This window comes from Tursiops truncatus, chromosome 4, assembly GCF_011762595.2.
Source record: "Tursiops truncatus isolate mTurTru1 chromosome 4, mTurTru1.mat.Y, whole genome shotgun sequence".
NCBI classification, from domain to species: domain Eukaryota; kingdom Metazoa; phylum Chordata; class Mammalia; order Artiodactyla; family Delphinidae; genus Tursiops; species Tursiops truncatus.
Window position 1 is genome coordinate 24,654,892 of NC_047037.1, and position 23,080 is coordinate 24,677,971.

Genomic DNA, 23,080 nt, shown 5'->3' on the forward strand with positions numbered 1-23,080 from the left:
TCTTTTCTTTTATCCTTTTTCTTTCTTTCTTTCTTTCTCCTTTTTCTCACGTTTATTTGGAGCCATGTGGATGAAAGGCTCTTGGTGCTGCAGCCAGGAGTCAGTGCTGTGCCTCTGAGGTGGGAGAGCCAACTTCAGGACACTGGTCCACAAGAGACCTCCCAGCTCCAAGTAATATCAAACTGCGAAAATCCCCCAGAGATCTCCATCTCAACACCAACACCCAGCTTCACTCAACGACCAACAAGCTACAGTGCTGGACACCCTATGCCAAACAACTAGCAAGACAGGAACACAACCCCATGATTAGCAGAGAGGCTGCCTAAAATCATAATAAGTCCACAGACACCCCAAAACACACCACCAGACGTGGACCTGCCCACCAGAAAGACAAGATCCAGCCTCATCCACCAGAACACAGGCACTAGTCCCCTCCACCAGGAAGCCTACACAGTCCACTGAACCAACTTTAGCCACTGGGGACAGACACCAAAAACAATGGGAACTACGAACTGTGGCCTGCAAAAAAGAGACCCCAAACACAGTAAGATAAGCAAAATGAGAAGACAGAAAAACACACAGCAGGTGAAGGAGCAAGATAAAAACCCACCAGACCTAACAAATGAAGAGGAAATAGGCAGTCTACCTGAAAAAGAATTCAGAATAATGATAGTAAAGATGATCCAAAATCTTGGAAATAGAATAGAGAAAATGCAAGAAACATTTAACAAGCACCTAGAAGAGCTAAAGATGAAACAAGCAATGATGAACAACACAATAAATGAAATTAAAAATACTCTAGAAGGGATCAATAGCAGAATAACGGAGGCAGAAGAACGGAAAAGTGACCTGGAAGATAAAGTAGTGGAAATAACTACTGCAGAGCAGAATAAAGAAAAAAGAATGAAAAGAACTGAGGACAGTCTCAGAGACCTCTGGGACAACATTAAACGCACCAACATTCGAATTACAGGGGTTCCAGAAGAAGAAGAGAAAAAGAAAGGGACTGAGAAAATATTTGAAGGGATTATAGTTGAAAACTTCCCTAATATGGGAAAGGAAATAGTTAATCAACTCCAGGAAGCACAGAGAGTCCCATACATGATAAATCCAAGGAGAAACACGCCAAGACACATATTAATCAAACTGTCAAAAATTAAATACAAAGAAAAAATATTAAAATCAGCAAGGGAACATCAACAAATAACACACAAAGGAATCCCCATAAGGTTAAGAGCTGATCTTTCAGCAGAAAATCTGCAAGCCAGAAGGGACTGGCAGGACATATTTAAAGTGATGAAGGAGAAAAACCTACAACCAAGATTACTCTACCCAGCAAGGATCTCATTCAGATTTGATGGAGAAATTAAAACCTTTACAGACAAGCAAAAGCTGACAGAGTTCAGCACCACCAAACCAGCTTTACAACAAATGCTAAAGGATCTTCTCTAGGCAAGAAACACAAGAGAAGGAAAAGACCTATAATAACAAACCCAAAACAATTAAGAAAATGGGAATAGGAATATACATATCGATAATTACCTTAAATGTAAATGGATTCAATGCTCCCACCAAAAGACACAGATTGGCTGAATGGATACAAAAGCAAGACCCATATATATGCTACCTACAAGAGACGCACTTCAGACCTAGAGACACATACAGACTGAAAGTGAGGGGATGGAAAAAGATATTCCATGCAAATGGAAAGCAAAAGAAAGCTGGAGTAGCAATTCTCAAATCAGACAAAATAGATTTTAAAATACAGACTATTAGAAGAGACAAAGAAGGACACTACATAATGATGAAGGGATCGATCCAAGAAGAAGACAAAACAATTGTAAATATTTATGCACCCAACATAGGAGCACCTCAATATTTAAGGCAAATACTAACAGCCATAAAAGGGGAAATCGACAGTAACATATTCATAGTAGGGGACTTTAACATCCCACTTTCACCAATGGACAGATCATCCAAAATGAAAATAAATAAGGAAACACAAGCTTTAAATGATACATGAAACAAGATGGACTTAATTGATATTTATAGGACATTCCATCCAAAAACAACAGAATACACATTTTTCTCTAGTGCTCATGGAACATTCTCCAGGATAGATCATATCTTGGGTCACAAATCAAGCCTTGGTAAATTTAAGAAAATTGAAATTGTATCAAGTATCTTTTCCAACCACAACGCTATGAGACTAGATATCAATAAGAGGAAAAGATCTGTAAAAAAATAGAAACACATGGAGGCTAAACAATACACTACTTAATAATGAAGTGATCACTGAAGAAATCAAAGAGGAAATCAAAAACTACCTAGAAACAAATGACAGTGGAGACACGATGACCCAAACCTATGGGATGCCACAAAAGTAGTTCTAAGAGGGAAGTTTATAGCAATACAATCCTACCCTAAGAAACAGGAAACATCTCGAATAAACAACCTAACCTTGCACCTAAAGCAATTAGAGAAAGAAGAACAAAGAAACCCCAAAGTTAGCAGAAGGAAAGAAATCATAAAGATCAGATCAGAAATAAATGAAAAAGAAATGAAGGATACGATAGCTAAGATCAATGAAACTAAAAGCTGGTTCTGTAAGAAGATAAACAAAATTGATAAACCACTAGCCAGACTCATCAAGAAAAAAAGGGAGAAGACTCAAATCAATAGAATTAGAAATGAAAAAGGAGAAGTAACAACTGACACTGCAGAAATACAAAGGATCATGAGAGATTACTACAAGCAACTCTATGCGAATAAAATGGACAACCTGGAAGAAATGGACAAATTCTTAGAAATGCACAACCTGCCAAGACTGAATCAGGAAGAAATAGAAAATATGAACAGACCAATCACAAGCACTGAAATTGAAACTGTGATTAAAAATCTCCCAACAAACAAAAGCCCAGGACTAGATGGCTTCACAGGCGAATTCTTTCAAACATTTAGAGAAGAGCTAACACCTATCCTTCTCAAACTCTTCCAAAATATAGCAGAGGGAGGAACACTCCCAAACTCATTCTATGAGGCCACCATCACCCTGATACCAAAACCAGACAAAGTTGTCACAAAGAAAGAAAACTACAAACATCACTGATGAACATAGATGCAAAAATCCTCAACAGAATACTAGCAAACAGAATCCAACAGCACATTAAAAGGATCATACACCATGATCAAGTGGGATTTATTCCAGGAATGCAAGGATTTTTCAATATACACAAATCAATCAATGTGATACACCATATTAACCAACAGAAGGATAAAAACGATATGGGCATCTCAATAGATGCAGAGAAAGCTATTGTCAAAATTCAACACCCATATATGATAAAAACCCTCCAGAAAGTAGGCATAGAGGAAACTTTCCTCAACATAATAAAGGCCATATATGACAAACCCACAGCCAACATCGTCCTCTATGGTGAAAAACTGAAAGCATTTCCACTAAGATCAGGAACAAGACAAGATTGCCCACTCTCACCACGCTTATTCAACATAGTTTTGGAAGTTTTAGCCATAGCAATCAGAGAAGAAAAGGAAATAAAAGGAATCCAAATCGGAAAAGAAAAAGTAAAGCTGTCACTGTTCGCAGATAACATGATACTATACATAGAGAATCCTAAAGATGCTACCAGAAAACTACTAGAGCTAATCAATGAATTTGGTAAAGTAGAAGGATACAAAATTAATGCACAGAAATCTCTTGCATTCCTATACACTAATGATGAAAAATCTGAAAGTGAAATCAAGAAAACACTCCCATTTACCATTGCAACAAAAAGAATAAAGTATCTAGGAATAAACCTACCTAAGGAGACGGAAGACCTGTATGCAGAAAATTATAAGATACTGATGAAAGAAATTAAATATGATACAAATAGATGGAGAGATATACCATGTTCTTGGATTGGAAGAATCAACATTGTGAAAATGACTCTACTACCCAAAGCAATCTACAGATTCAATGCAATCCCTATCAAACTACCAATGGCATATTTCACAGAACTAGAACAAAAAATTTCACAATTTGTATGGAAACACAAAAGACCCCGAATAGCCAAAGCAATCTTGTGAATGAAAAACGGAGCTGGAGGAATCAGGCTCCCTGACTTCAGACTATACTACAAAGCTACAGTAATCAAGACAGTATGGTACTGGCACAAAAACAGAAATATAGATCAATGGAACAGGATAGAAAGCCCAGAAATAAACCCACGCACATATGGTCACCTTATCTTTGATAAAGGAGGCAGGAATGTACAGTGCAGAAAGGACAGCCTCTTCAGTAAGTGGTGGTTGGAAAACTGGACAGGTACATGTAAAAGTATGAGATTAGATCACTTCCTAACACCATACACAAAAATAAGCTCAAAATGGATTAAAGACCTAAATATAAGGCCAGAAACTATCAAACTCTTAGAGGAAAACACAGGCAGAACACTCTATGACATACATCACAGCAAGATCCTTTTTGACCCACCTCCTAGAGAAATGCAAATAAAAACAAAAATAAACAAAAGGGACCTAATGAAACTTCAAAGCTTTTGCACAGCAAAAGAAACCATAAACAAGACCAAAAGACAGTCCTCAAAATGGGAGAAAATATTTGGAAATGAAGCAACTGACAAAGGATTAATCTGCGAAATTTACAAGCAGCTCATGCAGGTCAATAACAAAAAAACAAACAACCCGATCCAAAAATGGGCAGAAGACCTAAATAGACATTTCTCCAAAGAAGATATACAGACTGCCAACAAACATATGAAAGAATGCTCAACATCATTAATCATTAGAGAAATTCAAATTAAAACTACAATGAGATATCATCTAACACCAGTCAGAATGGCCATCATCAAAAAATCTAGAAACAATGAATGCTGGAGAGAGTGTGGAGAAAACGGAACACTCCTGCACTGCTGGTGAGAATGTGAATTGGTACAGCCACTATGGAGAACAGTATGGAGGTTCCTTAAAAAACTACAAATAGAACTGCCATATGACCCAGCAATCCCACTACTGGGTATATACCCTGAGAAAACCATAATTCAAAAAGAGTCATGGGGCTTCCCTGGTGGTGCTGTGGTTGAGAGTCTGCCTGCTGATGCAGGGGATGCTGATTCATGCCCCAGTCCGGGAGGATCCCACGTGCCGCAGAGCGGCTGGGCCCGTGGGCCATAGCTGCTGAACCTGTGCGTCCGGAGCCTGTGCTCCGCAGTGGGAGAGGCCACAACAGTGAGAGGCCCGCGTACCACAAAAAGGATCATGTACCAAAATGTTCATTGCAGCTCCATTTACAATAGCCAGGACATGGAAACAACCTAAGTGTCCATCATCGAATTAATGGATAAAGAAGATGTGGCACATATACACAATGGAATATTACTCAGCCATAAAAAGAAACGAAATTCAGCTATTTGTAATGAGGTGGATGGACCTAGAGTCTGTCATACAGAGTGAAGTAAGTCAGAAAGAGAAAGACAAATACCGTATGCTAACACATATATATGGAATTTAAGAAAAAAAATATCATGAAGAACCTAGGGGTAAGACAGGAATAAAGACACAGACCTACTAGAGAATGGACTTGAGGATTTGGGGCGGGGGAAGGGTAAGCTGTGACAAAGTGAGAGAGTGGCATGGACATATATACACTACCAAAAGTAAAATAGATAGCTAGTGGGAAGCAGCCGCATAGCACAGGGAGATCAGCTTGGTGCTTTGTGACCACCTAGAGGGGTGGGATAGAGAGGGTGGGAGGGAGGGACACGTAAGAGGGAAGAGATATGGGAACATATGTATATGTATAACTGATTCACTTTGTGATAAAGCAGAAACTAACACACCATTGTAAAGCAATTATACGCCAATAAAGATGTAAAAAAATTTTTTTAAATATAAAGCTCATTAATTTATCTCACGAACAAGAAATTTATATTAATAGTAACATAATACAATGAAGAGCCTCCTGGATGATGAGGAGAAAGACTTGGATCCTCCTTCACAGTGCAGCATTGGGGAACCTTAGTTTCCTTATCTATAAAATGATAAAGTTGAATTGGATTCTTTCTGAGATCCTGTATAGGTCTTCAACTGTTTCCAGATTCTTGAATAACCAAACTGATCAAAATATAAAGTAGCACAGAAATAAAATTAACCACTTTCTCCATTCTAAACCCTTGGTCCCTCCATGGCCTGGCTTGTTTATTTTCTAAGACTGACTCTTGATTTTTTATTTATGTTTAATACCCCACTGTGCATCCTTTCCCTCTGTCTCTTGCTCATCTCACTGGTCTCTGCTTCTGACCTTGGTCATAAACTTAAAGTCTTTAATAAACTAGTCGTTTAGGAAATAGGGACTGGACATCTTAAGTTCTATTCTCTGACCAAGATGAAACTATAGTGAGAAATTCATTCAAAAAACCAAAGTGTTTGGATCTATCTTTCCCAACACAAATAATAAATGGAGCTCAAGATCCCAAGTCAGTCATTGTACAACCTGGACAAATTACTTAATACGTCAGTTTTCTTGCCTATGAAATAAGAAAGCTGAAGTAGGTGATGTAAGTTTTCTTCCAATCCAATTTGATGGAATAAGACTTAGAGATTGCAATTGTTAGAAGGGTATCTGACTGGATATCATTTCCAGGATATTTACACAAATAGATAATGGCTAAATTTTCATTTAACAAATTTGTGTCATTTAATATCAACAACATACTTAAGCTGAGGATACAGAGAATAAAAGAACTGCCCCTTCCTATGCTTTGTTTAGTTTTGTACCTTAAAAAAAAAGAAAAAACCCTCTGTGTTAAAATAAGCAATGTGCTTGCTATTTCTACTGAAATATAAAATGGGGGAAATGAGTTTTAAAATATGGAGTTGAATCATCTCCCAAATTAATTTAATTTCTGAATGAGTTAATGAGGTGGCTAATACATTTTCTTCCTCAAAACCCTTTTCAAATAGCACCTGATAGTTTTACTATCTTAGAATAATTTTATCTAAAACTGAAGGGATTGATCAAATAGTCTTACTAATGGAGACAGACAGAGAGAAACGTCTAGATTGCTGGTAGCAGAATGAAGAAACCTGTCATTATCTGGCTGAAACAGTTCTTTTTTGAAACATACATTTACCTCCTACCCAACCATGCTGCTTTGCCTCTTGTACTACTGTAATTTAATTTACATCAGAAACCATGTCTCTTAAAGATGGTTATTTTAAACCATGTAACTAACACATAAAATTTTTCCTACTTTTGAGTTCTATATTTGAAGCACGTATTTCAAACTGGAGGCAGGGGGAGTAGGAAAAGAAAAAAGTAGTATGAAATGACCAAATGAAGAGAAACACTGTCACTGGCAATTCTTCTAAATATCTCTTCAAGAAACACAACATATTTTCCCACAGGGCAGTGATGCCAGAAAGCTAACAAATTTACTTACAAATGTGATATCCACAGCAGCCATTGCCCTTCGTACTATTAATATTTTCTTAGTGTAATTTTGAATAATTAGATTCCCTACAGTCTATAACTTCGGCCTATTTGTTATTTTATAAATGTATTTTCCGAGGAAAAGAAAAATTTCAATATCAATGCAATTCCAATCAAAATCACCACAAGGTTTTTTTGGTAGAAATTGACGGGCAGATTCCAAAATTTATATGAAATAGCAAAGAATCTAGAATTGCTAACATAAATTTTGAAAAATACAAAATTCTTCACCCTGGCATTTACTACCATAATTCACGTGACTGTGTTATGTTACTAATGGGCTACTGACTTGCATATTCAAGCACTGTTTTCTTCTGGAGTGGTAATAAATCATAAAATTCAACTGTTATTTTCTTCGTTCTTTCTTTCTTTCTCTCTTTCTTTCCTTCTTTTCACTGAGGTATTGTTGATTTACAATATTGTGTTAGCCTCAGGTGTACAACATAGTGATTCAGTATTTTATAATTATATTCCATTATAGATTATTAAGAGATATTGAATATAATTCCCTGTGCTATACAGTAAATCCTTGTTGCTTATTTTATGCATAGTAGTCTTTATCTGTTAATCCCATACTCCTAATTTGTCCCTCCCTCATCCATCTCCCCTTTGGCAACCATAAGTTTGTTTTCTATGTCTACGAGTTTTGTATATAGATATTTTTTTCTAGATTCCACATATAAGTGATATCATATAGTGTTTGTCTTTCTCTGACTTATTTCATTAAGAATAACATTCTCTAGGTCCATCCATGATGCTGCAAATGGTGGTATTTCATTCTTTTTATGGCTGAGTAATATTCCAATATATTTGTATATATGTGTATATATACATATATATGTACAGATAAATGTATATATACACACACGTGGTATATATATACCACATCTTTTTTTAAAACTTCTTTATTGCAGTATAATTGCTTTACATTGGTGTGTTACTTTCTACTGTATAACAAAGTGAATAAGCTATACATATACATATAACCCCATATCCCCTCCCTCTTGTGTCTTCCTCCCACCCTCCCTATCCCACCCCTCTAGGTGGTCACAAAGCACAGAGCTGATCTCCCCATGCGATGCAGCTGCTTCTCAGTAGCTATCTATTTTACATTTGGTAGTGTATATATGTCAATGCTACTCTCTCACTTCCCCCAGCTTACCCTTCCCCCTCCCCGTGTCCTCAAGTCCATTCTCTATGTCTCCATCTTTATTCCTGTCCTGCCCCTAGGTTCATCAGAACCTTTTTTTTTCTTTCAATCCCATATATATATATATATATATATATATATATATATATATATATATATGTTAGCATATGGCATTTGTTTTTCTCTTTCTGACTTACTTCACTCTGTATGACAGACTCTAGGTCCATCCACTACAAATAACTCAATTTCATTTCTTTTTATGGCTGAGTAATATTCCATTGTATATATGTGTCACATCTTCTTTACCCATTCATCTGTCGATGGACACTTAGGTTGCTTCCATGTCCTGGCTTTTGTAAATAGAGCTGCAATGAACATTGTGGGATTGCTGGGTCATATGATAGTTCTATTTGTAGTTTTTAAAGGAAGCTCCATACTGTTCTCCATAGTGGCTGTATCAGTTTACATTCCCACCAACAATGCAAGAGGGTTCCCTTTTCTCCACACCCTCTCCAGCATTTATTGTTTCTAGATTTTTTGATGATGGCCATTCTGACTGGTGTGAGGTGATAGCTCATTGTAGTTTTGCTTTGCATTTCTCTAATGATTAGTGATGTTGAGCATTCTTTCATGTGTTTGTTGGCAATCTGTATATCTTCTTTGGAGAAATGTCTATTTAGGTCTTCTGCCCATTTTTAGATTGGGTTTTTTTTTTTCTGATATTGAGCTTCATGAGCTGCTTGTAAATTATGGAGATTAATCCTTTGTCCGTTGATTCATTTGCAAATATTTTCTCCCATTCTGAGGGTTGTCTTTTCATCTGTTTATGGTTTCCTTTGCTGTGCAAAAGCTTTTAAGTTTCATTAGGTCCCATTTGTTTATTTTTGTTTTTAGTTCCATTACTCTAGAAGGTGGATCAAAACAGATCTTGCTGTGATTTATGTCAAAGACTGTTCTTCCTATGTTTTCCTCTAAGAGTTTCAGAGTGTCTGGCCTTACATTTAGGTCTTTAATCCATTTTGAGTTTATTTTTGTGTCTGGTGTCAGGAAGTGTTCTAATTTCATTCTTTTACATGTAGCAGTCCAGTTTTCCCAGCACCACTTATTGAAGAGGCTGTCTTTTCTCCATTGTATATTCTTGCCTCCTTTATCAAAGATAAGGTGACCACATGTGTGTGGGTTTATCTCTGGGCTTTCTATCCTGTTCCACTGATCTATATTTGTTTTTGTGCCAGTACCACACTGTCTTGATTACTGTAGCTTTGTAGTATAGTCTGAAGTCACAGAGCCTGATTCCTCCAGCTCCGTTTTTCATTCTCAAGATTGCTTTGGCTATTCGGGGTCTTTTGTGTTTCCATACAAATTGTGAAATTTTTTGTTCTAGTTCTGTGAAAAATGCCATTGGTAGTTTGATAGGGATTGCATTGAATCTGTAGATTGCTTTGGGTAGTATGGTCATTTTCACAATGTTGATTCTTCCAATCCAAGAACATGGTATTATCTTCCCATCTGTTTGTATCATCATTAATTTCTTTCATCAGTGTCTTATAGTTTTCTGCATACAGGTCTTTTGTCTGCTAAGGTAAGTTTATTCCTAGGTATTTTATTCTTTTTGTTGCAATGGTAAATGGGAGTGCTTCCTTAATTTCCCTTTCAGATTTTTCATCATTAGTGTATAGGAATGCAAGAGATTTCTGTGTATTAATTTTGTATCGTGCTACTTTACCTAATTCATTGATTAGCTCTAGTAGTTTTCTGGTAGCATCTTTAGGAGTCTCTATGTATAGTATCATGTCTCCTGCCAACAGTGACAGTTTTACTTCTTCTTCTCTGATTTGGATTCCTTTTATTTCTTTTTCCTCTCTGATTGCTATGGCTAAAACTTCCAAAACTATGTTGAATAATAGTGGTGAGAGTAGGTAACCTTGTCTTGTTCTTGATTTTAGAGGAAATGGTTTCGGTTTTTCACCATTGAGAATGATGTTGGCTGTGGGTTTGTCAGCTATGGTCTTTATTATGTTGAGGTGAGTTCCCTCTATGCCTGCTTTCTGGAGGGGTTTTATCATAAATGGGTGTTGAATTTTGATGAAAGCTTTCTCTGCATCTATTGAGAAGACCATATGGTTTTTATCCTTCAGTTGGTTAATATGGTGTATCACATTGATTGATTTGCATATATTAAAGAATCCTTGCATTCCTGGAATAAATCCCACTTGATCATGGTGTATGATCCTTTTAATGTGCTGTTGGATTCTGTTTGCTAGTATTTTGTTGAGGATTTTTGCATCTATGTTCATCAGTGATACTGGCCTGTAGTTTTCTTTTTGTGTGACATCTTTGTCTGGTTTTGGTATCAGGGTGATGGTGGCCTCATAGAATGAGTTTGGGAGTGTTCCTCCCTCTGCTATATTTTGGAAGAGTTTGAGAAGGATAGGTGTTAGCTCTTCTCTAAATGTTGGATAGAATTCGCCTGTGAAGCCATCTGGTCCTGGGCTTTTGTCTGTTTGAAGCTTTTTATCACAGTTTCAATTTCAGTGCTTGTGATTGGTCTGTTTATATTTTCTGTTTGTTCCTGGTTCAGTCTCAGAAGGTTGTGCTTTTCCAAGAATTTGTCCATTTCTTCCAGGTTGTCCGTTTTATTGGCATAGAGTTGCTTGTAGTAATCTCTCATGATCCTTTGCATTTCTGCAGTGTCAGTTACTTCTTTTTCATTTCTAATTCTGTTGATTTGGGTCTTCTCCCTTCTTTTCTTGATGAGTCTGGCTAGTGGTTTATCAGTTTTGTTTATCTTCTCAAAGAACCAGCTTTTAGTTTTATTGATCTTAGCTATCATTTCCTTCATTTCTTTTTCATTTATTTCTGATCTGATCTTTATGATTTCTTTCCTTCTGCTAACTTTGGGGTTTTTTTGTTCTTCTAATTGCTTTACGTGTAAGATTAGGTTGTTTATTTGAGATGTTTCTTGAGGTAGGATTGTATTGCTATAGACTTCCCTCTTAGAACTGCTTTTGCTGCATCCCGTAGGTTTTGGGTCAGTGTGTTTTCATTGTCATTTGTTTCTAGGTATGTTTTGATTTCCTCTTTGATTTCTTCAGTGATCTCTTGGTTATTTAGTAGCGTATTGTTTAGCCTCCATGTGTTTGTATTTCTTACAGTTTTTTTTTCCTGTAATTGAAATCTAGTCTCACAGCATTGTGGTCAGAAAAGATACTTGATATGATTTCAATTTTCTGAAATTTACCAAGACTTGATGTGTAACCCAAGATATGACCTATCCTGGAGAATGTTCCGTGAACACTTGAGAAGAAAGTGTATTGTGTTATTTTTGGATGGAATGTCCTATAAATATCAATTAAGTCCATCTTGTTTCATGTATCATTTAAAGCTTGTGTTTCCTTATTTATTTTCATTTTGGATGATCTGTCCATTGGTGAAAGTGGGGTGTTAAAGTCCCCTACTATGATTGCATTACTGTCGATTTCCCCTTTATGGCTGTTAGCATTTGCCTTAAGTATTGAGGTTCTCCTATGTTGGGTGCATAAATGTTTACATTTGTTATATCTTCTTCTTGGATCGATCCCTTGATCATTATGAAGTGTCCTTCTTTGTCTCTTTTAATAGTCTTTATTTTAAAGTCTATTTTGTCTGATATGGGAATTGCTACTCTAGCCTTCTTCTTAGTTCTTTATTTTAGTATGTTGTACCATAATGTAGTTTTGTCAGGTTTACTGAAGCATAATTTCCATACATTAAAATTCACCCTTTTAAATGTATAGTTTGATGAGTTGTGCAATCAATCTTCTCTTCCCACCAGATCCTGGTAACCAATGATCTGATTTTGGTTTCTATAGTTTTGTCTTTTCTAGGATGTCATATTAATGGAATCACACAGTGTGTAGCCTTTTGTGATGAGTGTCCTAACTTGGCATAGTACTTTTAAGATTCATCTGTGTTACTGCATATATTTCACTAGTTTGTTCCTGTGTCAACTTGGATAGGCTGAATTATGTTTCCCAGAATTCTCTCCCATGTATGCTTCTGGGTAGGGTGGGCACAAGACACATTTCAGTGTGATATTTGGTGGGGAGAAATGGAGCAGCAGCCATTTGGCGTTTTTTTGCAGGCACTTTCATAGTTTACACATGTTGAAACTTATCTGCTGGTGAAGGTCAGCAGCCAGGACTCTAATCATTCCACCTTTCCTTGGCTTGTCCTTCAGTTTCTCTAATTCTGGACCAAGTATGTTTAGCAACGTGGCAAAGGGTAACTTCTCCCACAGGATTCCCACACCATCAAGGTTGGAGACAGTGACAAGTGACAAGGGTCTCAGACTGTCCTCATGGGTTCCAGCTTATCCGCATTTCTTCCCCCTGACACCTATTTTCCTCTTCCAACAGCCAACCTGGTGAACTTCAAGCTCCAGTATTAGATGCAAAAACAACAGCCTCAGAGACTGCTTAACCAACTCCAACAATTGTGTAATGTCAAATCCCTGTAAACAAATCACTGTACACACAAACATATGTGACTGCCAATATCCTAGTAGTTCTGCTTCTCTGACTGAACTCTGACTGATACGATTCCTTTTTATCACTGAGTAGATTTCCACTGTATGGATGTACGATTTACTCACCCATTCACCAGTTCACGGGCATTTGGTTGTTTTCAATTTGGGATCATGAATAAAGCTGCTATAAACACTCACATACAGGTCTTTGTATAGTCATATTATTTCAAAATATGGTATTTACAAATATAAAAAGAAATAGCTAAAAGAGTCAAATATCATTGCCACCAGAGGCAGGAAGAGGTACAAAGGGGTCAGATGTTGATGTTTTGCATTTTAGACCTTTGTTGCCATAATTAAAAAAAACAACAGTGAACTGTATACTTTAAAAGTGAATTTTATGATATGTGAATTATATCTCAATTAAAAGTATAAAAGTATACAATAAAACAATGAACAAACTCTGTCAATTTATAATCTAATGTCAAGTTTTATTTACCTTTTTTCTTACAATATGCTGTCATTCAAAATATACCGTGTAACTCATGCATACAGTAGGCAATCTATAAATATTTTGATTTAATAATTAGATATTTTTTAGAATGACTAAAAACCCTGATGTAAAATCCCAATTGGGAAGTGCTTAATCCCATCATAGACAAAATATATAACTTTACAATAAACATTTTTATAAGAATTTGCCCAAAAAAGGGAACACTTACAATTTGGAAATTAAAAAATAAAAAGTAAAAAGCAAGATGAAACACAACACTAACATATTTCAACATTGATCCCTGGATCGGTGGTACTTATAGACCAAGGGCTACCTGCACCCTGTGGCCTTAAGACCATCTGACATTCAGTTAAGAAGATAATTATATACATAATAACCTCTTAACTGGAAATGCTGCATGAATAAATAAGGAATAGCCTATGAAAAAAATGTTAACTATATCCCTTACATGAGCACAGGAAAAAAAATTTAAATATATACTTTATTCTCCAATTTTAAAAGTCAATGCTTTTCACCCTAAGCATCAAGAATGAGCCACAAATAAGCATGAAGTCCCGTTTCTAGAACTATGTTAAATCCTGTGGAAAATACTTTTGGATATAAGATCAAGAACCTTAGTCCAAAAGTAAAACAAATCCTTGCATTAAAGGGTCTTCCAATGTTTACACAAACAAAACAGGCTGTGACCATACATGACAAAGAAATACCTTCTAAATCCTTATTTTGGGTTAGCTTTATAACTAGGAACATTCACTCCAGCTTGAAAAAAAATTATATCACTTTTATGATAATAAAAAATTAAAAGCCAATAAATACCTAACTTTAGAGAAGTAGCTGTGCAAACTTATAAACATAATCAAATACTCTGTAGCTACAAAATGAAAAGTCTACTAACTATATTTTTCAAAAACTATATAATTCTATAAAAATTTAAATACGTGGACTCTATCAATACATGGAAATGTATATATAAAATACTATTAAGTGAAAAAAGCAAAATGAAAAATATAAAGTGATTACAACCATGTAAAAGTAAATATATTACAGTAACAAACATTGAGGTGAATTTAAATTTATAGACACAAATAGATTCAAACATTCATTAGGGCTTTATCTTTGTTGCTTAAGATTATAACAAAAGAAAAAATAGACTACTGTTTTAGGTAAACCTATACTCCTAAACAATAAATACTGAACTATATATGTAAACTCCTAAAACAAAGATTTTAAAAAACAAGACTTCTATATCTCAAGTGTACCCTATGGAAGGAGATCAGTCCACATTTGCTGATCTTCAGTTTTACAAAACCTTCTGGCAATAGTCACTACAATTCTAATGCTGCCCTTCTTAAGCAGAAAGGGAAAAAAAATTTAAGCACCGTTTAAATAAGAAAACTAAGCAGCATGCTAACAAAATCTATCTACTTAATCTGTTTCATTACTGCAAAAAGCCACAAACAGAGGGTTTTAAAAAAACTAATCATATATACATATTTTACATAACATATATTTATGCTATAAATATTTTAAAGAATGGCTTTTACATAATTCTTTATTTCAATATATATCTTACTAATTTAATTGCAAGTTATACAAATGCAGTCTTTCAGATTTATTATTGAAAATTATTCTCTACGTGATTTAGAAAATCGCTAATTTCTTGGATAAAACATAGCATATTTAGAAGTCCGAAAGCCAAGTAAATCCCTTATTTCATTTCGGAATTTTGACAGATCTTGGCGCAGTTCATTTAGATTTTCCACAGTTGCCTGATCTGTACTTTGCATCTTTTGTCTCATGGAAGTCAAGTAACGATGCACTAAACAGCACATCACTTTTTGGTAGTTTTCATCTCTCTTTTGCTTCAAATTTCTCCATTCCTTCAAAACAAAAACTATGATACTAACAATGTGCATAAAAATATTTAAATGAGGTGGATTTTTAAAAAAATTTACAGATACAAACACATATCTTGTAATGCTTTATTAGACTATATTTTTGCCACTACATGTTGCAAAATAATGTTCAACACATTTGAAACATGCCATGCATATTTGTTTTATTCATTTACCTGTACACTTACCTTGATTTAAGATCTTTAGTTTATAGTAGGGATTAGCAAACTATGACTCACAGGCCAAATATGACCCACTTTGTGTTTCTGATGGCCTATGAGCTAAGAATGGCTTTTACAGATGAACGTTTTGTAATCAGTTTGATGATGGGGACTACTAATTTTGAACTCCAAATAAACAAAATGTTATTCCCCCTCAAAATGGAATTCTATTCATTAATAGAGCTGTATTATAAAAAAAGTATTACTCAATTATTCTCATATGTTTAATTTCATCAATAAAAATTTTGTGGAAATTTGTTTTGTCTCTTGTTGTATTACTACCCACATAAAATCTACAATTTTTTCACAGCCCACAAAGTCTAAAATATTTATTATCCGGTCATTTACAGAAAAAGTTTGCCAATTCCTGGCTTATAGCAACATGTATTGAATTATTCATGTATTGAACAACTTTCAAGAAGAACCAGAAAAATATGCATTGACTCTAAGAGTCACTCTTATGCTGACAGCCTAGGTATTCTGAATATTTTCCTTGTTTTAAAACTGTGAACTGAGAATTCATGAAAAAAATCACAGCTCTCTCTCTCATTTTCAATAAATATTTATTGAATCCTTACTTTATGTTAGATACTATGCTATGCATTAGGGGTACAGGAGTGAAAAAAAAAAGTCTTAGCCCTTGTTTTTTTTAAGCCGTTTTGCTAATTGTTTTATAACCACAACAAATTAGTACAGAGAATGCCCTGTACAAAACAACACAAGTCTTAGCCCTTAGGAACCTGCATATTTATGCTTTAGGAACATCTGAGATTAGTAATTATTAAAATTATCATGTTGCAGTTCAACCATCTAACTTCTTACCTTTAAGCTGTTCTGCCGTTTAACCTTGCCTTTTGATGTATGAGAGCAAATCCATTTACTGAGGCTACTAATCATATAGCAGATAGTCTTTGGCGAAGGAATGATGTTGAAAGGTGGGGGTAATGTACATTTGTCATCAAAGTAGCTAAGCCACAACTTTGCTCGAGCAAACTTCCATTCTTTGTCTTCATGATTCTATAAGAGGCAAGTGAAAAACCAACACAGGATATGAATAGGCATGCACACACGCACACACACACAGTAGGGCTGGTATGAAGAGACTGTTTAAGATTGTTCAAATGTTTCCACACCTTGTAGGTAAAAATTTGGTTCAAGACTTGCAGTTAATATACATTACTTACATTTAAAAAAAAATCTGTATTTAATTTTTAAATGACACATTCTTAATTCTTTTAAATCTTTGCCTTATCTACTATATACATTTGGTATGGTCTGAAGAGAATATAAAATTTTTAAAAGAATGAACACTTACTGCTATCAACTGAAAACTTTTATGAAGCATTGCCACCAGCAGCTTAGTAAGCACAATCACAACCACAACATTGTATGTCCCAACAATAACAGCTCCGACGAAGGACTGTAATTCTTCTCCGTAGCTAAATCTTGTGACAAAGATTGCCACATGTGCTAAGGAGAAAATATACCAGAACAAAGCAAAGCAAGTGCCGATGAACCTGTAAAGACAATTACATTTCTGTTTAAAAGGAATTTTAAGTTAATTAGCGAAAATAAAGAATTCATTTATATCAACATTACCTAAAGAATACATAGATAGCCCAGGAGTAATATTTTATAAAATAACTGAGGTTGGACCCAACATCACAGATATGCCTTACTTTAAACAAAGAAACAAACTCAAAACGAAGATAAATTATTCCTGTTTAATCTCTTACTACTTCTGTCTTTTCTCAACAGAGCAGCCTATGATCCTGTAATACTTAGTTAGATTTTGCCACTTCTTCGCCCAAAAACTTCAAATGGCTCTCAAGCTCAACAGCCCAAAGTGCATACAAGGGCCAACAAGATCCTACATGATCCCATTACCTTTCTTTCTTTTTTTCCCTTCCTTTATTTCTTTCTTTCAATTGAAGTATAGTTGATTTACAATATTATGTTAGTTTTAGGTGTACAGCATAGTGATTCAGTATTTTTGCAGATCATACTCCATTATAAATTATTACAGGATAATGGCTATAATTCCCTGTGCTATACAATATATCCTTGTTGCTTATCTATTTTATACATAGTGGTTTGTATCTGTTAATCTCATACCCATAATTTGTCCATCCCTGCTTCCCTCTCCCCTTTGGTAACCACAAGTTTGTTTTTCTATATCTGTGAGTCTGTTTCTCTTCTGCATATATATTCATTTGTGTTATTGTTTAGATTCCACATAGAAGTAACATTATACAGTATTTGTCTTTCTCTGTCTGACTTATTTCACTAAGTATAATATTATCTAGATCCATGCACATTGTTGCAAATGGCAAAATTTCATTCTTTTTTATGGTTGAATATTAAATTGTGTGTGTATTTATATGGATTAAGAAGATGGAATATATATATCCCACCTTCTTAATTAATTCATCTGTCGACGGGCCCTTGGGTTGCTTCCATATCTTGGCTACTGTAAATAGTCCTGCTATGAACATTGGGGTGCACGTATCTTTTCAAATTAGTGCTTTCATTTTTTTCTGGCTATATAACAAGGAGTGGAATTGCTGGATCATACAGTAGTTCTATTTTTAGTTTTTTAAGGAACCTCCATACTGTTTTCCACAGTGGCTGCACCAATTTACATTCCTACCAACAGTGTATGAGGTTTCTCTTTTCTCCACATCTTCTCCAACATTTGTAATTTGTAGAGTTTTTGATGATGGCCATTCTGATTGGTGTGAGACTATATCTCATTTTTGCTTTGATTTGCATTTCTCTAATAATTAGTGATGTTAGGCACTTTTTCATGTGCCTGTTAGTCATCTGTATGTCTTCTTTGGAAATATGTCTATTCAGGTCTTCTGTCTATTTTCTGATTGTATCGTTTGTTTTTCAATATCGAGTTGTATCAGCTGTTTACATATTTTGAATATTAACCCTCTGTCAGTCACATGACTTGTAAATATTTTCTCCCATTTTGTAGGTTGTCTTTTCGTTTTGTCAATGGTTTCCTTTGTTGTGCAAAAGTTTTTAACTTTAGTTAGGTCCATTTGCTTATTTTTGCTTTTATTTCTTTTGCCTTAGGAGACTGATACAAAAAAATATTGCTATGATGTATGTCAAAGAGTGTTCTATGTTCTCTTCTAGGAGTTTTACTGTGTCATGTCTTACATTTAGGTCTTTTAACCACTTTGAGTTTATTTGTGTATATGGTCTGAGGGAATATTCTAATCTCATTGTTTTACGTGTAGCTGTCCAGTGTTTCTAGCACGACTTGTTGAAGAGAGTGTCTTTTATCCACTGTATATTCTTGCCTTGTTTGTCATTGATTAATTGACCAAAGGTGCATGGGTTTATTTCTGGGCTCTCTATTCTGTCCCACTGATCTGTTTTTGTGCCAGTATCATGCTGTTTTGATTTCTGTAGCTTTGTAGTATAGTCTGAAGTCTGGGAGGCTTACACCTCCAGCTTTGTTCATTTTTCTCAAGATTGCTTTGGCAATTCAGGGTCTTTTCTGGCTCCATATGAATATTAGGATTATTTGTTCTAGCTCTGTGAAAGATGTTATGGGTATTTTGATAGGGACTGCATTAAATCTGTAGATTGCTTTGGGTAATTTGGCCATTATAACAATGTTAATTCTTCCAATCCAAGAACACGGGGTAACTTTCCATTTGTATCATCTTCAATTTCCTACATCAATGTTTCATAATTTTCAGAGTACTGTCTTTCACCTCCTTGGTTAAGTTTATGGCTAGGTGTGATTTTAAATGGGATTGATTTTGGTTTTTTACTTTCTCTTTCGGATATTTCATTATTAGTGTATAGAAACTAATTAACATGCACAGATTTCTGTATGTTAACCTTGTATCCTGCAACCTTGTTGAATTCCCTTATTAGTTCTAATAGTTCTTTGGGTGGAGACGTTAGGATTTTCTATATAAAATATGTCATCTGCAAATAGTGAGTTTTACACCTTCCCTTCCAATTTGGATATGTCTTATTTCTTTTTCTTGTCTGATCACTGTGGCTAGGACTTCCAATACTTTGTTAAATAGAAGTGGTGAGAGTGGCCATCCTTGTCTTGTTCCTGAATTTAATGGGAAAGCTTTCAGCTTTTCATCATTGAGTGTGATGTTGGCTATGGGTTTGTCAAATGGCCTTTATCACATTGAGATATGTTCCCTCTATTCCCACTTTGATGAGTTTTTATCATGAATGGATGTTGAATTTTGTCAAACACTTTTTCTGCAACTATTGAGATGACCATGTGATTTTTATCCTACCTTTTGTTAATGTTGTGTATCACATTGATTGATTTGCATATATTGAACCATCCTTGTGACCCTGGAGTAAATCCGACTCGATCATAGTGCATGATCCTTTTTACACATTTTTAGATTCAGTTTGCAAATATTTTATTGAGGATTTTTGCATCTATATTTACCAAAAATATTAGCCTATAATTTGCTTTGTACTGTCTTTGTCTGGTTTTGGTATCAGGGTAATGGTGGCCTCATAGAATGAATTTGGGAGTGTTCCATCCTCTTTAATTCTTTGAAATACTTTGAGAAGGATAGGTATTAATTCTTTATATGTTTGGTAGAATTCCCCTGTGAAGCCATCCCATTCTGGACTTTTGTTTGCTGGGTTTTTTTTTTTTTACAAATTCAATTTCACTTCTAGTGATCAGTAAGTTCAAATTGACTGTTTCTTCTTGATTCAGTCTTGGCAGGCCGTATGTTTCTAGAAATTTGTCCATTTCTTTTTGGTTGTCCAATTTGTTGGCATATAACCATTCATAGTATTCTCTTATGATTTTTTTGTATCTCTGTGGTATTGGTTTGTTATTTCTCCACTTTCATTTCTTATTTTGTTTATTTGGGTAAAGGCTGGCTTTTTCTTCTGGTAAGCCTGGATAAAGGTTTATCAATTTTGTTAATCTTTTCAAAAAACCAGTTCTTGGTTTCATTGATCTTTTCTGTTTTTTATCTCTATTTTATTTATTTCCACTCTGATTTTTATTATTTCCTTCCTTCCTTCCTTCTACTGATTTGGGGCTTTGTTTGCTCTTTTTCTAATTCTTTTAGGTGGTACGTTAAGATATTTGTTTGAAATTTTTCTTATTTCTTGAGGAAGGCCAGTATTGCTATAAACTTCCCTCTTAGAACTGCTTCTGCTGCATCCCTCAAATTTTGGAAAGTTGTGTTTCCATTTTCATTTGTCTCGAGCTATTTTCTGATTTCCTCTTTGATTTTATCATTGACCCATTGGTTTTTTAGTAGCATGTTATTTAGTCTCCACGTGTTTGTTCTTTTCCCATTTTCCTTTCTATAGCTGATTTCTAGTTTCATATCACTGCAGTCAGAAAAAAATGCTTCATATCATTTCTATTCTCTTAAATTTATTAAGGCTTGTTTTGTGGCCTAGTATGTGATCCATCCTGGAGAACATTCCATATACACGTGAAAAGAATGTATATTCTGCTGTTCTGGGATGGAATGTCCTGTAAATACCAATTAAGTTCAACTGGTCTATGGTGTCATTTAGGAACACTGTTTTCTTACTGATTTTGTTTGGATGATCTATCCATTGATGTCACTGAGAGGTTAAAGTCCCCTACTATTATTGTATTACTATCAATTTCTCCCTTTATGTCTGTTAGTATTTGCTTTATATATTTAGGTGCTCCTGTATTGGGTGCATATATGTTAATGAGTGTAACATCCTCTTTTGTGTATCCCTTTATCATTATACAGTGCTCATCTTTGTCTTTTGTTACAGACTTTGTTTTAAAGTCTATTTTGTCTGATATGAGTACTGCTATCCCTGCTTCTTTGTCATTTTCATCTGCATGAAGTATCTTTTTCTATCCCTCACTTTTTGTTTCTTTAGCCCTGAAGTGAGTCTCTTGCAGGCAGCATATTGAAGGATCTTGTGTTTTCATGGAATCAGCCACCCTATGTCTTTTGATTGGAGCATTTAGTCCATTGACATTTAACGTAGTTATTGATAGGTATGCAGTTATTACCATTTTATTCCTTGTTTTCCAGTTGTTTTTGTAGTTCTCTTCTGTTCATTTCTTCATTTTGTTTCACTTGTTGTGGTTTGATGATTTCCTTTAGTAGTATACTTGAGTTCCTTTCTTTTTGGTTTTTGCATATCTATCATAGGTTTTTTTTTTTTTTTTTTCAGTACGCAGGCCTCTCACTGTTGTGGCCTCTCCCGTTGTGGAGCACAGGCTCCGGACGCACAGGCTCAGTGGCCATGGCTCAGGGGCCTAGCCGCTCCGTGGCACGTGGGATCTTCCCAGACCAGGGCACGAACCCGTGTCCCCTGCATCGGCAGGCAGACTCTCAACCACTGCGCCACCAGGGAAGCCCTATCATAGGTTTTTGATTTGTGTTTACCATAGGGCTCATATATGCTGTCCCATAATTATATCTACTTGTTTTAAACTGATAGTCATTTAAGTTCAAACACATTTTAAAAGATCTACATTTTTACCCCCCTCACCCACATTGTGTTTCTAATGTCATATTTTACATCTTCATGCTTATCTCTCAACTGTTTACTGCATTTACAGTTGCTTTTATGTGTATGTTTTTTTCTTTTCATCTATGTACTGGCTTTTTAAAGTAATCTTCAATCCTTACTATGTAACTGCCTTTCCTAGTGGGATTTTCCCTTTCCTATAGATTCTTGCTTCTTTTCCATTTAGATAAGACCCTTCAACATTTTTTAGGTTTACTGTTGATGAATTCTTTTAGTTTTTGATTGTCTGATAAGTTCTTTATTTCTCCTTCTATTCTAAATGATAATCTTGCTGGGTAGAGTATCCTAGGTTGTAGGTCTTTTCCTCTCAGCACTGTGAATGTATCAAACCTCTCCCTTTTGGCCCACAAAGTTTCTGCAGAGAAAATCAGCTGATAGTCTTATGGGAATTCCCTTGTATATGACTGATTTTCTCTTCATGCCTTTAGAATTCTCTCTTTATCTTTATTCTCTCTTTATCTTTTATTCTCTCTTTAACTTCTGCCATGTTGTTTATGGTATGTCTTGATGTGGGTCTGTTTGGTTTCATCTTGTTTTGGACCCTCTGTGCTTCCTGTACCTGGATATCTGTTTCCTTCTTCAGATTTGGGAAAGTTTCAGCCATAATTTCTTCAAATACATGTTTGATTCCCTTCTCTCTCTCTCTTCTCCTTCTGGAACCCCTATTATGTGAATGTTCGTATGTTTAATGTTATCCTAGAGATCCAGTGGACTCCTTTTGTTTTTTA

General features: G+C 35.3%; 1 protein-coding gene across 12 annotated transcripts in view; it reads right to left on the reverse strand.

Moving 5' to 3' along the window:
• Positions 1-13,633: 13,633 nt before the first annotated feature.
• Positions 13,634-23,080, reverse strand: part of TRPC1 (transient receptor potential cation channel subfamily C member 1) — a 63,712-nt gene continuing 54,265 nt past the window's right edge. For 11 of the 12 annotated variants that reach the window (XM_019934306.3, XM_019934304.3, XM_073803724.1 and 8 more), the window contains 3 exons: positions 17,113-17,314; positions 16,620-16,814; positions 13,634-15,561 (listed from right to left, as the gene is read on the reverse strand). In XM_019934306.3, coding sequence (XP_019789865.1) covers positions 15,334-15,561; positions 16,620-16,814; positions 17,113-17,314 — 625 coding nt within the window. In that variant the 3' untranslated portion in view covers positions 13,634-15,333. Of the gene's footprint in view, positions 15,576-16,619; positions 16,815-17,112; positions 17,315-23,080 lie in introns of all 12 variants that reach the window. The other variant, XM_073803723.1, reaches the window with a different exon arrangement.